This window comes from Toxotes jaculatrix, chromosome 18, assembly GCF_017976425.1.
Source record: "Toxotes jaculatrix isolate fToxJac2 chromosome 18, fToxJac2.pri, whole genome shotgun sequence".
Classification (NCBI taxonomy): domain Eukaryota; kingdom Metazoa; phylum Chordata; class Actinopteri; family Toxotidae; genus Toxotes; species Toxotes jaculatrix.
This window is the reverse complement of record NC_054411.1, coordinates 1,702,964-1,720,258: the sequence shown is the minus strand read 5'-3', so window position 1 is coordinate 1,720,258 and position 17,295 is coordinate 1,702,964. Positions and strand designations below refer to the sequence as shown.

Below are 17,295 nucleotides of genomic sequence, written 5' to 3'. Positions count from 1 at the left end.
TTTCATACATATTTACAAAGTGTGGGTCTGTGCATAATATTGCATAATCCCCATTCTGGCATGTTTGTGTTGTTCAAACTCTGGTGGTCCTCCTGATGGGGGAGCTGTGTCCATAGTGAAGTGCATGATGCAGTGGTGGGAAGTAACAGAGTACATTTACTCGTCTGCTGCTTCCTGCTTCTTTCATTATATTTCAAAGAGAACTGTTGTGCTTTTACTTCTGTCTTCCACAGGAGACACTAAGGCCATGTCCTCAGTATTTTTTCTGGGAATCTGGAGAGTTTAGCAACCTGAGGTAGTCTACATTCTGAAACATGTTTCAGTATTATTTTATACAGACTTCAGACATTTTAGATTCAGTATATTTTAATTTAACTTTACCTTTAGGCAATAAATACATGTTTAAAAAAAATGAAAGCTTCAGTATTTCCCCATCAGAATTTTATGCGTGGCAGTGTGGAGAGAGCTTTGTTTTTAAAAATAACATTCACAGGAAATATGATTCAGCAGCTGGATGAGACAAATGCAAGCAACTAAAACATTTTAGACTTTTTTTGTTTTGGTGTCTGGTCAAAGTCTCGTTGGGGTTCAGAGGGTTGCTGGAGGGACTTGGACTCCTGGATAGCAGCCCTGATTGAAACCTTTATTAAAATTTTAAATAATAAAATGTGATGCATTTTTATACATTAAACTCTATAACAGAATATAAGTACTTAATATTATCTCCATGTTAACCAGCTACAACATTAAACACACTGTTGCATCAGTAATAATCACAGGGAAACTATATATATCATAACACTTTGCTGTGCATGTTTACTTCCTTTTAATTTTTCTGATAATACTGACGTGAGCTCAGATCAGAACGTTTCTGAATAAAGGGCTTTAGCTTTAATGGATTATTTTACACCGTGTTATCGCTGCTCTTATTTAAGTAAAGGATCTGAATACTTCTTCCTCCACTGTCAGAGTGATGGGAGTTAAGGGAAATAAACAGTCATCTCTTATGATGATTAGTGCAAGTGCGCTATATTGATCAGCGGTCATACGATAAACAGTGGAGAACAGGAATGCACCGCCGATCGTTTTGGCCCCATTAGTCGCTGCTTGTATTGCCTTTGATTATTGCTGACTGAGCTCCCAGTGCATGTGATGGCTTTTTACTGCTGGAACTGCTGCTTTCAACCCTTTTTTTTTTTGAGGAGCACATTAAAATAACACTGGCTCAAAAGACGAACCACTCCATAGCTTCCGTCACACTGAAGCTGTGTCTCATGTACAAAGACGGATGTGTTAGTGGGTGTTTTTTTTTTTGAGAGGAGATTAAAACCGGATTTTAAAGCTTGTAATGCCTCAAATCAGCTGAATCTCGGAGTAGGGACTCGCAAACGCGCACACACCTGCACAAATCCCCACACATGCAGACTCAGTGACAGTCACACACATTTAAGTCCCGCCTCGGAGGGTAAATCCTGTTCTACAGCAGACCAGCAACACGGGCTCAGACGACAGACGTGACAGTCCACAGTGACAGTGATGATGATGGTGATTGTGGTAATAATGATTATGCTGATTATTACGGGGCTGCCACAGCGATGTGGTGATTGCACCGCAAGGAAGAAATAGAGGAAGACAAAGGGCGACAGTGACAAAAATGATGATGGTGATTAGGATCACTTTTTTTGGGGGGTGATCAACTGTGAGCCTTTTGCAGCAGTTGTTGATCTTTCTTTAATTGGCAGAAAAGCAGTGTGGGGAGTTAACTGAGGATATCTCTGCCTGCGTTTGAGGGCTTTGATTTCACATGACAAAAAGAAAAGGAACTGTTGAGAACATTCCAGCAACTCCCTCTGAAGGGAGTGATCTGGCAGTGCTCATTTGAATTATTAACAGAGTGAAAAAGGAGAGCAAAAGAGCGAGAGACAGAAAAACACATAGAGGAGAGACAGGGAGATGGATTCCCATCTTTAGCAGGCAATGCCAAACCGTTCAGCCTAAACCACGTCAGATATCTGTGATGACTGATCTTTGCATCAAACAGTCAGGCCAATTATCCAGGAGCGAGACTGTACACTGGCAATAAAGATGGCTGCCGATAGAGGTGAGCATTTATTTGAATGACTGATGTTTTATTAGTGGGTTTCTTTCTGCAGAGTTCATGAAATACAAGTATGAATGTGTAATTATGGGTCGCCCGTCCCCCTGCTGCCTGCGTGGAAATATTTAATCTGCAGAGGGAGTGTCCCAGAGCAAGTTCATTCTCTCTGTGGTCGTGTTGTGTCTCCCACAGCAGGACCTCGTCCTTACTGTGAGTCTGGCCAAAGCACCGAACTTAGAAGGTGAGACTAAGTTGTACTTTCAGAAAGACAAGGAAGCAGAAAATCTTTTAGTAACCCCTACAACTCAGTAACCTGAAAATCTGACAAAAATCCCTGTGTTGCTTTCACTACTTTATTCATTCTGACATTCAGGCCGTGTTATGTTTGTTGTTGTTGTTTTTCCCCCTAACCAAACAGTAGCATCCGACACATCCTTTCTTTTAACGTGATTTTACTGCAGCCTCTGATGTGCTTGCTAAGGGCAGTTTTATTTTTTTTAAAAGTCCGTGGCAGAAATAAGATTTAAGAGTTGTCACTTCTGTAAATTTGGAAATGAAGTTGAAAATCTTGGCAGATAAGGGAGTCAGGGCGCAGCAATCAAACAAGCTGATTGGTTAATCCATCTCCTAGGATTAAGGTTTGAAAAGAAGACATAGACTCAAAATCCATACAAATATGTAAAAGAAACAGCCACACAAATTTTCCTAAATCACCCCTGTACACATTAGCTCACATAGCTCACAGCCTTAAGCTGACTTAAAACACCCTGTACAGCTGCATCACTCTCATCTTTTCACCATTTTTGTGGCAGTTTTTCCGTTGCCATTATTCTGGCCCTGGCACAGGAAGATAACATCCTTGTTCTTAATCCTGCCTGGAGAGATCTGATTGTCTTAGTTGCGTGTTTTGTTTTGTTTTTTTTAACCTGAGAAAAAGCCATCAATGAGCCAGATCTATTTGAATGGCTGAAAACAATTTGAGATGTTGAGAGCAATTCAGTTAAAAAAAAAAAAAAAAGAACGCTCCCCAAAATATAACAGTCGTCTTCTAAGGACCAGCTTTGGACTTGTAACCCGCTCACTCTCCATCCATCCCTTCCATTCATTTCTCTTCGGTGGCAGGTCACAGCATCAGGCTCAGAGATACAGGCCATCATATACTGTGCAAATTGGGATTTGGGGCTTTATAAATAAAAATTGCCCTGACTTCACCTGATTGTATTAAGAAGAATTCCAAAATCGAGAGAGAGCTTGAGTGGTCCCACCTCGTCATACTCTGGTGATGACCCACGTGCCGCCGATCTCTGCTGAGACATCAGGTTTTGAAGCCAGGGTTTTGTTGGATAAGATTCAAGACAGATTTCTTGCGTTATCCCACAATTTTAAGGTAATGGAGTCTCCATAACCAACTGGCGCCCATGATGTAACAAATACATCATGTGCATTCTCTTTGCCTGCTTCTTTTAAAGCTGTATCAAACAGAATTAATCAAAAAGATCCATTAAAAGGAAGCTCTGAGTTGTTTTTCTTGTACAGTTTAGCGTGCTCTTCAGTACATGCTTGGGTGGATGCATATTTACTGCTCAAGAGCAGATGAAGAAGGATGTCAGACCGGGCCTAATAACAGCCTGTTTTTTAAATGCATTTTCCCCTGGCTTCACACACATATATCTGCTATACATGCTGTACTGTACGTGTCCTTGAGCGTGCACACACACAGGCGGAGGAGCGTGAGGTGGTGCCGGCCACCGGAGGTGTGTGTGTTTATGCATGTGTTTGCGGGGTGGGGGGGCCGCAATTAAAAGGCAGCATGCAGTGTCCCAGGAGGTGCTAATGCCCAGGATCAGCTGTTCTAATGTCATTCACATCCCCTCTGTTATTCAGCCGGCCCCGTTTGATGTATGAATCCACCGGGGACTTCAGTAACCCCCCGCCCCCAAATGCTACCACCACCACCACCTCTTTTATACCCCCACCCTAACCTACCCAACCCTGGCTCTACAACCCCTCCTCCTCCTCCTCGGCTTGCACAGACCCTCCCCTTCTGTGTCTGAATGCTTATGTTGGCTTTTATCGCGCTCAAAGTAAACAGAGTCGCGCCAGGGATAGTGAGCGAGCGAGAGAGAGAGAGAGAGAGAGAGAGAGAGAGAGAGGGAGGGAGAGAGAGAGAGAGAGAGAGAGAGAGTGCAATAGTGATAAAGGTGGAACATGCACATTGTCTGCGCGCTGCTCGCCTTCCTGCTACATCTTCAATAGAGACACAAAAGCCAGCAAAAGGGAAATTTAAAAGGCAAGAGGAGGCAGAGAAAGGGAAGGGATCCAAAGAGAGAGAGAGAGAGAGAGAGAGAGGGGGAGCGTGCGAGCCAGAAAGAGAGAGAGAGAGAGGAAGAAAGAGTAGAGCGAAAGGATCTCCCTGCTAAATGCGCAAAGCGTCCCGTCACCCCACGCTGAGCTCCATGGCCAACTCCGGCTGCCTGCTGCTCTCCGGCTCCGGGATGCTACCTCACTCGCTCCAGTGTCCCCCCGCGTTCCTCTACCTGCCCGAGGTAAGACTGAATGAAGCTCGCTTTGTCGCCCTCGCTCTCTCCCTCCCTCCCTCTCCCCCGCTCACTTGCTCTCTCCATCCCTGCCTTTCATTCCTCTGTGCGCTCTCCGACGGCACGTGATAGCATCGCGCTCGCTTTGTGCTGTTACCCTGAGTACTTTCACCCCCCTAACCCCTGACCCTCACCCTGCCTGTGAGGGGGGAGAAGGGGAAAATGGGAGGGGGCGGGGGGGGTCATCCTTTCCTATTGCCCCCCTCCTTGAATGAAATTAAAGCAGTGACTTGGTGATGACTGTGACGTGGGACCACGCAGTGTTTGTGTTTGGAAATGTTTGTTGTTCTCACACTTCCCATCACTTCTCTGCTGCAGAGATAAGGACAGGTTACAGTCAGGTGTGTGTGTGTGTGTGTGTGTGTTTTTTTTTTTTAATGAAAGACTTAAAAAAAGAAGAAAGAAACAGCTTCTTCATCTTTTTAAACGCACGAGGATGCCAACTTCTTTTTTTAACCGTTCATTTAAAAATCATACAGGAAACAGCTCATTTGCTTTGACTTTGTTCCGGTGCGTGGTGCCTAAATTCTGACGGTGTTACCTAATCTGACCCCAGCCTGGACCCGCTCCACATTCACAAACCAGATTCAGGCTGAATCTTTAAATAACACATTTCAATTTCAGCCCCTGAAATCAGGAAGTTAGAGCTGTGAGGCCTTTAGGATTAATACGCAGCTCATATTACTGCTGTTTAAATGATGTTAAGACATATATCTGTGCTCTGCCTCAGTGTGAGTGCATCTTCGTTTTCTGATGTAAAAACAAATATAAAAGCAGCTCTGAAATATTGAGAGAGGAATTTCATCTCATCTCAGTTCATCACTTTTTTTAAGGCTTATCTTGTCATAACATCCCTGTGATTTTAAGAATGTTTTACACGGTAAAATCATGTGACAAATAAAACAAAACACACTTCATTCTGACACTTACACAAGAAATTACGCTAAAACTTCTTCATTCAATGTGAGAACATTCTCTGTTTATCAAAAGGCCCACAGCGAGCTCTTCAACCTTTCTACACCCCTTCATTTTTCTAATGGTAATCACGACCAAGTGACAACACTTTGAATAATTATATATCTCTCCAAATTAACATTGATTTTCCCCTTTTTTGTTTTTTGTCCTCCTCCTTTGGAAATTGATTCTGTCACTGATCCCCTTGTTTCGTGAAACCTGAAGACTGCAATTTTCTGAAGGGAGGTGAAAAATCAACAACAAGGTGACTCTTAAGAGACCGTGTGCCTGTCTAGCTGCTGAATTATTCACATGTTTTAATTCAGCGAGTTGGAGACGGGGATGCTGTTGGTGCTGGGATGATGGGGGCTGGGTGGGTGGCGGCAGGTGGGGTGTGTGTGTGGGGGGGGGGGGGGTCAAGCGTCCAATTCTGTTTTTACTACCGGCAGCATGTGTTGCAGTAAACAGTGTGTGTTACTGCAGTGACGGAGGCGAAATAACAGTGAGGCTGCTCACGATGGAAACTCCTGCTTTCTCATTTTGAGTCCCGCTCCTCCCCCCTCTCCCCCGCCATCATGGTAATGGCCCTCACCCCCTCCCACCCATCTGTCCATAGCGGGCAAACCCCACCGGCCAGCCAGGGACGAGGTGACGCATGTGAACAACCAGATTCCACCAACACACACCTCCACTCTCCATCCTCCATTTTCATACTAAAATAATTCTCAAAGATTTTTTAATTCTTAAAGTAAAATTGAATCTTGGCTTTGTGTGTGTGTGTGTGTGTGTAGTGATCATATATCACCTCAGGTTGGTGATCTGAAAACAAACATTTTTTTACAGTTTAGTTTAATATAAAAATAAAGATTTTCTTTTAAATGCTTTCATCTTCATTTGCACCATTTTGTGTTTTTATGACCGTTATTTATTTTTTTTTTTTATTGTTCAGTTTTTGTGTCTGGTTGTGAAAAGCTTTCTGTGAGCTCCTGGTAAACATGTGAGTACACTGAGTTTGGACGAGTTTACCTTTCACTACATTTCTGTTACATCCAAATCCTCTGGATGGCCAGTAAGCCTCACGAGTGTGTGTGTGTGTATGTACCTGGTGGTGTGTGTGTGTGTGTGTTTATGTCCGCAGTAGGTTCCTTCAAGAGTTCAAGACAGAGCTGAAATTGAAACTTCCTGTGTGCTGTTTTCATGAAACACTCCTTTTTGTTTCACATCTCTTTAATGTATCAGCAGCTTTTGTTCTTTTTCTTTTCTGTTTTTTTTTTTTTTTTTTGCGGTAAACCCTCGCCCTGCGGTGCTGTGAGGGGAAACAACCCTCTGAATCACACTGTGGCCAGCGTCTTTCCCCCACCATCCCTTTCCTCCCACATCAGCCATCCTTCGCAGGATGCTGCCCGTGTTCCCCGCCTCCCCCCCACCCCCTCACCACCACCGCTGCCACCGCTCTGCTCCTTCCTCCCCTCGCCACAGTGCAGGGCTGCAGCGTCGGCTCGTGTAAGATGACAGCCAGAGAACAGAAGGGGAATAGATTGAGGTGATAGCCTCTGCCTCTCTGTTTGTTTGCATTTCAAATAAGACACTGTATTAAGTTGGGCTCCGAACAGCTTTGCTTATTATGTGTGAACATGGCGCCGCATGATATCACAGGAAGACAGGAGTTTATTACATAAAAGATTAGCAAAGCATACCTTGCCTTTATTTGTGTGCAGCAGTGTTTGGGTGTGTGTTCTCAGGCAGTTTTCTTTGATGCTCTTTGTAGTCAGCTGCGGTGCGTATAAATCCCGGCTAAATGTTTGTTTTCATTAACACAAGGAGAGACTCCCTGTGGTGTGGTGGGAGCACTGTGGGCTTCTGATTACAAAAAAGTGGCAGTATCACGCCACCGCTGAAGGGCCGTTCCTCCTCTCGACACGGGGAGAGTTTCTCTACCACATGGGGTGCCAGCTTCATCCTTCCGCAGGATGATGTCACTTTTCTTCTACCGTCAATTTGTATTGTAGTGGCTCATTTCATGAGTTATGGCGCTGGATATTGAGGGAGTTATGAATTACAGTGTGGGGAGGCTTTTACGGGATGCAATGCTCACCGCTGTAGGCCTGTATTAAAGTATAAATATATTTATGGTACAAGCCGAAGCTGACGGGGTAGCTCAGGTTTGCTCGTGGTAGTTAGTAGCTGTCTTCAGAGCCATAAAAACATGGCATCGCATGGATTTTCTATTTACCAGGCACTGGGTGGGCATATGGCAACACTCGTAAATGTAACTCTATTATCTAAGACGATGAGGTTGGGTGAGAAGCAGGGTGTTACTTATGTCTAAAGAGGGAAAAGCAGCAGTTGTTATTGTCTTCATGTCTCATCTCTCTCTGTGTCTTTGCCTCTGACTTATCTGGAGATCTCCCGTTTTCTAAAATTGCCTTCCTTTGATTTGTAATTGGATTTTCTATCATGGCATTCTGCTGCGCTCATGTCTATTGTTATTGTTGCATCTATTGATTTCTTTTTTGTGGCTTCTTTGGTCGGGCTGTTTTGAATTTCCCCCTTAACTGTACATGGCTTCGGTATCGTTCTAAATGGTTAGGTCACCTAGAAGAGGCGATCCTTTTATGTCGGTGGATCCTGGGAGGAATTGCCCGGGCTCTCTGGTTTCAGCGGCCTCCTCCTCCTCCTCCTCCTTCTCCTGTTCCTACTCGTGCTGATCTCTTTTCTACGACTGTACTGGCACTGACTCTCTCCCTCCTCACACACACACACACACACACACTGATACATCTGGTGAAAGGCGAGGGATGCAGAGGGGAGAGGACTGGGAATACTCGTGACACACTTCCCCCTCGGTTCAGGCCTTGATCCTGCCTCCCAAAGCGCCGCTATTCACAGGGACTTTAGATATCGAAGGATTCAGGTTGGCGGTCTCCCGGGGACGGACTAATGCGAACCGCGCAGAGACGGTTCCTTCCTGGGGGATAATTATTGTAGGCCAAGCTGTACTATTGACAGCTGTAAATGGAGATGCTGTCTGTAACTGGGGAGGCCTAATAGGTTTTTGTCCCTACATGGGCTCTCGTTAGGCCCGTGTGGGTGCATTGGAGATGAGTTTGAGAAATGAGCCTCGGCCTCGCTGGGCTTCAAATGGGGCTCAGAGAGACCACCACCCCCACCACGCCACCTTCGTCCTGACCTCTCGGGAAAAGAGTTAACACATAATAGTTGGTTCGTTTTCGATCTGCTATTAAACTCATGTTCCCATCATCTTTGAAGGAGAAGGCTGTTGCTACGCTGTGTTTCTCTTTCTGTCAATAAATTCCACAAAAAGACCAAAACTAACAAGTGATCTCACCAACACGAACTATGTGTTTGAATCCGAAGCCTAATATATCTTACTCCTCTGAGCCACAGAGCCCCATTGTTGTCCAAAAACTATTAAAAACACATCAGTGAGCCACGCTGTAGCACTGGGTGACATGTTCCTTCATTACCATAAACATGGTAACTGTAATTTATTTACATACGCTGTCCTGCTGCAGGAAACACTCACTGGAGCACCAAATGTGCAATAATCTGCTGCTAAAAATGGTCCTTAACAACTGCACTGTTTCCTTAGGTTTATTTTAAATTTTCTAAAAACTACGGTCTCCAGCTGTTGTTAAATTACGGAGCCTTTTTCAAAAATATATATCCCTGTGTTTGTGAGTCGTTTTAAAAGATTTGTGTTTTTCAGCAGGAGCCAATGAACTTGGGGCAGAGAGCCTCAGACAGGGCGAGGAAGTTAGAAAGTGCTGAGAGACGGGCAAACACATCGTTGGGTTTGGTATTTTTGGAGAATTGTTAGCAGTAAGAGGAATATAGGAAAACACCAGCCTTAAACTTTAACCACTTGCAAGCCAAACTCAGATCTTATGATTTAGGCATTTGCTACATCCGTTTTCACAAGCTATCTGATTTTCCTCTGTTGTGTTGTTATAGATAAACACTGTATTTGAAATATTTCCAATATATCACAAAGCAATGCCAGCTTTGTTGTTTTTCTGACAATTTAGTTGAGCACAATTCGCTCAGATTCAATCAGGCACAAATCAAAAAAACTTAAAACCCAATTTCATGGGCTCTGGAATATACCTCTCAATATGTTCTATGTTTTGGTGTGAAATCATTCAGAGTCTTTCTGTTGCCGCCTTTCAGCTGTTTTGTCCCTTAAACAGCTGATTCATAGCAGCATAACAAAGGCGGAGGGCCTGATTGAAATGTTTTCTCACTTTTCTCTGCCCCCGAGGAGAATTGTAAATCACAGCTCAGTCGTTTATTTTGAAATTTCATTTGGTGTGTGAGCGAGTGCTGCCTTGTTCTTCACAGAGACTTCACAGTCAGGCTGACTTGTGTGTTTTTTTTTTTTTCTTAAGGCTACCCACCGTCTTACTCCACTAGACCTTTGTAAATGGAACAAAATTAAATTTGTTCCCTGTATAGAAGAATGGCACAAACACTGCAATAGATTTACTCACCAACAAAGGTTCTCCTTTGGGGGTCTGGCTGTATTTTTAATGCGAGCATGCATATTTGAGCTTACATATGTATATTTATTTGTCTCCCTGTGAGGAATTCTTGTCATCTGTAGGTGGATGCTTGCAGGGCTTTGCATGCACGGTGCTGTGCAGTGCATCAATAAATGGGTATTTACATTTTGCCAATAATGCTAAATATCCTCCAGTCATTAATGTTGAGCGTTAGCCTGAAGTGCTGCTGTCTATATTCTGGACCTACAGTGTCAGTGAATTAGCATTCACTGTGCTGCTGATGCTAATATACTCCACTTCTGGAAAACAAAGCTGCAGTTGCAGATGTCCTCAACTCACAATAATTACCAACCTTTTTTTTTTTCCCTGAAAGGTGGCACATTTCTAATGACGCTTTTAATTAACATCAGTGTTAAACATTTACTGCTGCTCATCACACAGAATGGAGGAAATATGAATCCACAGTTTCTGTGTTACCTGCTAATCTGCAGCACTGAGAATCAGGTTAGTGGTGATGTGATGCTGCATTTCAGCTCTGACAGAAAAATGAACCTTTTTTTTGATCAATTTAAGGAATTATTAAGTAATATTTTTTAAATTTAACAAAAGATGCCAAAGTTAACATCTGACACGAGCAGCCGTGTGAGAACTCTGCTCAGGTAAAACAAGATTAGAAATCTGAAAAGATATTTAGTGCCAGTTTCCGATACTTTTACAGTTTATTTTTGGTCAGTACTGAAAACACATTGAGCTTGAATATCACGAATCTGTGATGAGCTACTTCACCAAGATGCAAAGGTTCAAATAAAGGCTGCTGGCCACGATGGGCTACTGACACTCACTGATGTCAGTTCTGCATTGCAGTGGCCTTATTTCCCACCCTGGCCGTTTAATACGTCTCAGGAATGTCCACTTGGTTCTGAAATCTCTGCTGCTCGTTTGTTTGAGTGCTCCTTTAGGCCAAACGGAGACCATGAGCGAATGGAGACGGGCGAGAGGGAGAAAGACAAGACATACGACACAACACCTCCCTGTCTTTACACTGCGGGAGCTCTCACTACATCACACACACTTATACACACACTCGCATACTGTTACAGGAGGATAAAGACAGGAGGGTAACCTCACAGTAGAAACCGTTTGTAGCCTTTTTTTTCCCCCTGAGAATATAATCTGTCCTGAGGTTTTCTATTTCTGCAAATGGCACGTTAAAATGCTTAAGCAGCCAGACCAGCTTGAGTCCAATTATTTCTTTACTGCAGTATCTTAGCCAGCTGTGATTATTATGTTTATAATGTAGTGTCACTCTCATACTGTCCTTCAAGCATTCTCCTCTCGGCGGGATCCTCTCAAATGAGACGTATTACCCTGTGTGCTGAGTTAACAGAGTGGCCGTACAAGTGAAAGCAAAAAAAAAAAAAAGCTATCACAAGCCATTAAAAGCACTGCACCTTTTTATCACCAGCGGCTTAATGGCAGTGGTGAACAGCAAAGCATTATTACCGCTTCTCCTTGTGCTTCTGCAAGCCTGTTTTCTCCACCACCAGAAGACAGGCTGCTGCCGCTGCTGCTGACAAACACATCTCCAGGCAAACACTGAAATTTTGTTTTTCAAAAGGTCATTATCTGTCTTCATCGGAGCAGCGGGCATGCTGCATGGGAACCAAGTTTGAGGAAATGATTTCTCATATCAAACGTTCATCAGACGTTCATTTTTTCCCGTGTTGTTGATCTCATTATTTAATTTTTAAAGGATGCAGCTGTACATTGTGTTTGACTAGCAAGAGGCACGCTGGGTCACCCGCTAAAAAAGATCAATATTTGAACTATGCCGTTGTGGGTCAGCATGTACGGGTGTATAAAATTAAATGGGGCTTGAAATTGATTTCAAGTTCTCCTTGAAAAAGTCTACAGGTATTCTGAAATGAAACCAAGAGGAGAAATGCCGCAGAGAGGAGATGACCTCCACCCAGGCAGATTCATAATTGTTTTTGTTTCTCCAAATTAAATGAGCCCTTTTATTATTATTATTATTTCTATATTGAATAGGTGGGGGTCCGAAATTGCCAGTTACGGCACGTTCGTTTTTAGAGACCTAAAGTAATATAAAGTAATGCCCGTGATTCCCAGCACATCTCCACTGGCTGCTCCCTTGAACACTGTGAAACAAATGATTATGGGATGGACTTCAAAATAAAAAACGGGACTTTTGTTTTTGTTAATCTCAGCTCTGCATTGCATGAACAGCAGGAAAGAAAAAAAAAACAGCAAAGACTGAGACTTTATCCTCTTTCCTCGCGGGCAACCAAACAGGTATCCCACTGATTACTCTGCTTCTCTTTGGGTAATCGGTAAGAAAGGAGAGAAGCTCATGTAATTTAGCCCAAATCAGAGCCCTCCTCCTCCTCCTCCTCCTCTTCTTCTTCCTCTTCACTTTTCCTCTCCTCAGATGGAGAGTCTAAATATCACTGCTTTTTCTCGCAGCACTTTGTTAGTGGAGCACGCCTCTGTGTTTTTCTAAAATCATCTATCAAGGTGAGATCTGTGGGAAAGAGCAGCGCCTCGGGCTTCCTCTCCATGTGCTTATGAGGTTTTATTAGGTCCCACAGGACCACTGCTTTGGTGTGTGTTAAAAACAAATGGAACTTACAAATTACAGATTACAGCCTCTGCAGGCTTGCGCGTGTTGGCGCCTCAGAGTGTGTGTCGGTGTGTGTTTGTGTAGAGAGAGAGAGAGAGAGAGAGAGATGCAGGCGTGGCCAGTTGATGAAGGAACATGTTGGTGTGTGTTAGAGAGCAGTGGTGCAAACAGCTCTACATGAATGTGTTTATGTCTGAGCGCTGCGTTAGTGATGATGGGGGGTCCAGGAGGCGGAATCAGGACCAGTTGTCAGGTTGATGATGTTCAGTCTTAAAGAACTGGTTCAAAAAAAAAAAAAAGGAAATTACACATTTTTTCACTTAGCTCTAGTGGTATCCTGCCATCAACTCTGTCCTGAAAATTATGTTTATATGCTACCTAATTGCAATAGCAAATATGTTTTGAAAGAACCAGTGTGTTGTCTGGATCACATTTTTCATCAGCGTAATGAGGAAAGCATCTGCAGAACTTTCACGGACAACACCTTTAATATGTTTTCCTTCAACTAAAGCATAGTTAGCGCATAGTTCTGGCGAACATAACCCATGCAGCACTTATGTTCCCCCAGAAAATATTTGGCAAAAACATTTAGTGTTTATATATAAGCCTGCATTTTAAGAAAAGTTGTCACAACAAAAGTTGTCATGCAGATATTTGTCTTTTAATGTGAACTACATTTTTTTTTTGAGATGATGAATAGAATTTCATTTGTGGCCCCTCAGTGTGAACAGTTTTCAGAGACACTGCTACTGAAGATATAATCCCTACAAAACGTGACATTGTGTTCTGTGAATTATCCAGAGTAACAAGGACGTTATGTCTGGAAAGACAATGCTGGTGATTTTTTTTTATTATTATTATTTCTAATTGATTACTGCTATTGAAAATCCATTCACCATCACTGTACTGAAGGAGGCAGGAATCTCAAAGCCAAACTATCTGCATGGTTAGATACAACTAGAGGTGAGCGAGAAAATTAGTTTTTTTTTGGTCCCTAATTTGGGTGAAACGACCCTTTAAACTTTAACAAACTGTCAAGGCTCAACAGGGAAGAGGATTTTCCATTGCCCACTCCTGCTATTCATCCCCTTCCTTCTAATTTAATGACTTAGAATTGTAACTCCAACATTGTTATCATTCAGCAATAGCGAGTAATGAATAGCAATTAACGTTTTCAAAGGAGGGAGTAAAGCTTGAGAGACGTCGCTTTTCACCCAGAAATGTTGAAACAGCGCAGTCGGGGGAGATACTGTCATGTAGAGAAAGGGCCTAATTTATCCATCCAGCTGTTTTTGGTAAATAACTTTTTTTTTTTCCTCTTTTTCTTCCCGTCACACAGACTGCTATCAGCGCAAACACAAGTAATCATTCTAATATCCAACACATTCTGGCTTCCTCAATGAACTGTAATAAACTGTAATAAATTACTCTGCGCATTTTGTCCAATGATTGCTCTTTCTGGTGCCGGGCGAGGAAGTGCTAATTAACTGGATATGAATGAAATTCTAGGGCAGCGTGGTATCAACGGCAGGGAGACAAATGCGATTTAGTTCTGTCGCGAGCGAGTGGAAAATTGCTGTGTAAATTGGAGGTTGTTGCTGCAGAGCGTTTTTCTGTGTGCTTACATTTCATGGGTGAGAATCCAATCTCACAGGGCAGCATGTGCGGACTGCCCTCTCTGATACACTCCACCGTCCTCTACCTACTCTATGATAGCACTCTAAGAGCTCCCCCAAATCTCTTCACACACACTCACGTACACTCCCACTGACACAGAGAAACACAAACACATATTTCTGAAGGTAAAAGCGGTTGTTGAGCTGAGGAGCTGCGCCAGCTGAGGCAAAGATGTAAGCAGCGTATGCCTGGCAATTTGACTCATCTTCCAATTCACCAAATTCCCCCGACACTTGATTTCACGCGACGTAAACAGAGCAAATTCTAATTGTCACACTTGTCCTCTCCTTTACTCTATTTTTGCATATTTCCTGGTTGCTTTTACCCGGATGTAGAGGGTACTGGAGTCGGAGAAAGACCACAGCCTCCTCATACAGACACACTTATTTCACTTACTTCGCCTTTTCTCGCTTTTTCATCGGTAGCTGCAGTGGCCATTTTTATCTATGGGTTTGGGCAGTTTTGGAGAGAATTACGGTGACAGAGCCATGGAAATGATGGGCCGGCAGTGAGATATCTCTGCCTCATAAATTCTACATTGCTCAAGATAATTTACGAGGGAGGTTTGTGTGCGTAAGACAGACAGTGCTTCGTGGTATCCATCCACTCCACAGCCTCCATTCACTTCAGCCCCGCAAGTGCAGTCGATTTATCGAAACTGAATTTATTTTTACATTCGTTCCGTTCATTCCCAAAGCATCACTTTGAATGATTATGATAATTTTTTTCACCCTTTATTTTTTGCTCAGAATATGCCCGAGTATTATTTGTTCTGTCAGGATTATTACAGATAAAAGATCAAACTAATAGATCTTGCACGGCGTGTCTACTACTTTACGACTGAGGGGCCTTCGCGATGAGGTATTCTGCCATCAGCAAAGGTCATCAGCTCCCCTGATCGTGCTGTGTGAGCATGAGGCCGGGCCAAAAGGCAAGACGGCTCTGACATCAGTGATCATTTTTCATGCGCATTTCTGTTTGAGGGACGTTAACGCTCCGTATGTAGTAAACTAGGAAACTTTTCTTTTTTTTTAATCCCACAAAAAAAATCAAGAAAACATCTTTGGATCCGTTGCTAATGTCAGTTTTTTTTTCCATGCATTTCTACAAAAAAGACTTTCCCAGAAAGTTTCCGAGGCGTTGATATTGCTCCTGAGAGGAGAATCGGATTTTCTTTATTTTTCTCACATATATAGTTTGCATTGTTCGTGATCTCTTACCGTATACCCTGTCTTACTCTGTTTTTTTTTTTTTTGTTTGTTTTCTTGACAAGGTCTGAATTCACTCTCCTACGTTACAGGCTGATTCGATGAGCAGAGTATGACTGCAGCCCCAGGGCAAAAGAAGTTTACAACTCAGTTAGTACTGGGCTCTGTGTCTCTATCCAGTTAGGTTTTTAGGCCTTTATTTTGGTTGCTATAGCGTCTCAACCTTCCACTCCCTGCAAGGCCTTTTTCAATAACACCTTCGCGCTGTCTTCCACCATGTCGATTTACAAAATGGATGTCTTTGCAGGCAGAGACACCCCTCAAGGGACAGAACACAGAGTCCGGTGGGTGCAGTGCGGTACAGTTTGTGCCCTAGTTGCCCTGAAGAATCACTCACTTGATTTTCATGTAAGACGGTTTCTCATGGGGGTAAGAAGTTGCGTGTCAGACGTGTGTTTGTGTTTGAAGAATACTCTATAGGTTTTCCAATCACAGCCAGTATTCCCAACACGACTCTGATGTCAGCACACCTGCTTATTGCCATGGCATACCTGTGTCGTTTTAACTAGACAGGATGCACAATGGAAGCAGACAAGGCTCTTTCACAGGGGAGTTAATCTAATCTACTCCCACTCAACTTGGACATTCGCTGTCACTGACACGCCAGCGTCGTCTCCAATAAAACAGGTGAAGGCAGAGCATGTCGACTGCGGCTCTGCAGGTAACTGGGGCTGGCACTCTGCTGGGCTTTCATGTTAACCATCCCCGGGTTCCTTCCAATCATTATACATGAGCATTCATTCTCAATTTGGGCTGCTCTTCCAATCAGTTATTTTTTCTGTCTCCTCGCGTCAGAGAACCAGCCAATCCCAAAACACCGTTGTCGGGTGTTTTGGGATTTAAAAATCCACCACGAGGCAGACGCTAACACACCTTCTCTTTCTTCTCTCCTTGCCCCTCTCTCGCTGTATCTGTGTAGGTGTGTATGTGCGTATGTGTATGCATCGTGTGCACACAGGTGACGAGTCAGTGATTCAAGTGCTCAGCAGCAGGTTATTTCCTCTGAACCGGGGCCCTTATTTAATGGTAATTGTAGCAATTAGCATGTGAATGAGGTAAGAATTGGATAATAGAACTAAGATAAATATTGATGTTAATTCACAGTGGAGGAGTAGTGTGTGTGTGTGTGTGTGTGTATGTGTGTGTGTACTGGGGGGGGGTTACAGTGGGTTCCTGTAAATTTATCCTGAACTCTCATTTGCATTCATTAACAGAGGGGCAATTACGACCTCAAAAAACATCAATGCTGCTGACGTTAAAAATTAATCAATTACTCTTTGGAGGCAACTCTGTCATATCAAAAGAAAATGGATCCAGGCCCGGAGAGGTGTTTTCAACTTTCCTCCCTCGGCCTTATTTACTTTAGTGTCTAAACCAGTAACCAGCTGCTGGGAAGGTTAAATGACATCCATCACCTGTCAGACAGCTGACCCGGGGATGAGGCTTTTCATTTTGACTTTGTAATAACTGCAGCTTCGCTCGCAAAATGAGACGGATGACCTTGCGTGGTCTGTTTCGTAGGCTCCCCAAAGCTTTC

The 17,295-nt window shown here is 43.4% G+C and overlaps 1 protein-coding gene across 1 annotated transcript in view; it reads left to right on the top strand.

The window, feature by feature from the left end:
* Window positions 1-4,554: 4,554 nt before the first annotated feature.
* LOC121198956 (RNA binding protein fox-1 homolog 3-like) overlaps window positions 4,555-17,295 on the top strand; it is a 73,853-nt gene continuing 61,112 nt past the window's right edge. The window contains exon 1 of the mRNA XM_041063357.1: window positions 4,555-4,644. Within this exon, the coding sequence (XP_040919291.1) occupies window positions 4,555-4,644 (90 nt within the window). The remainder of the gene's footprint in view (window positions 4,645-17,295) is intronic.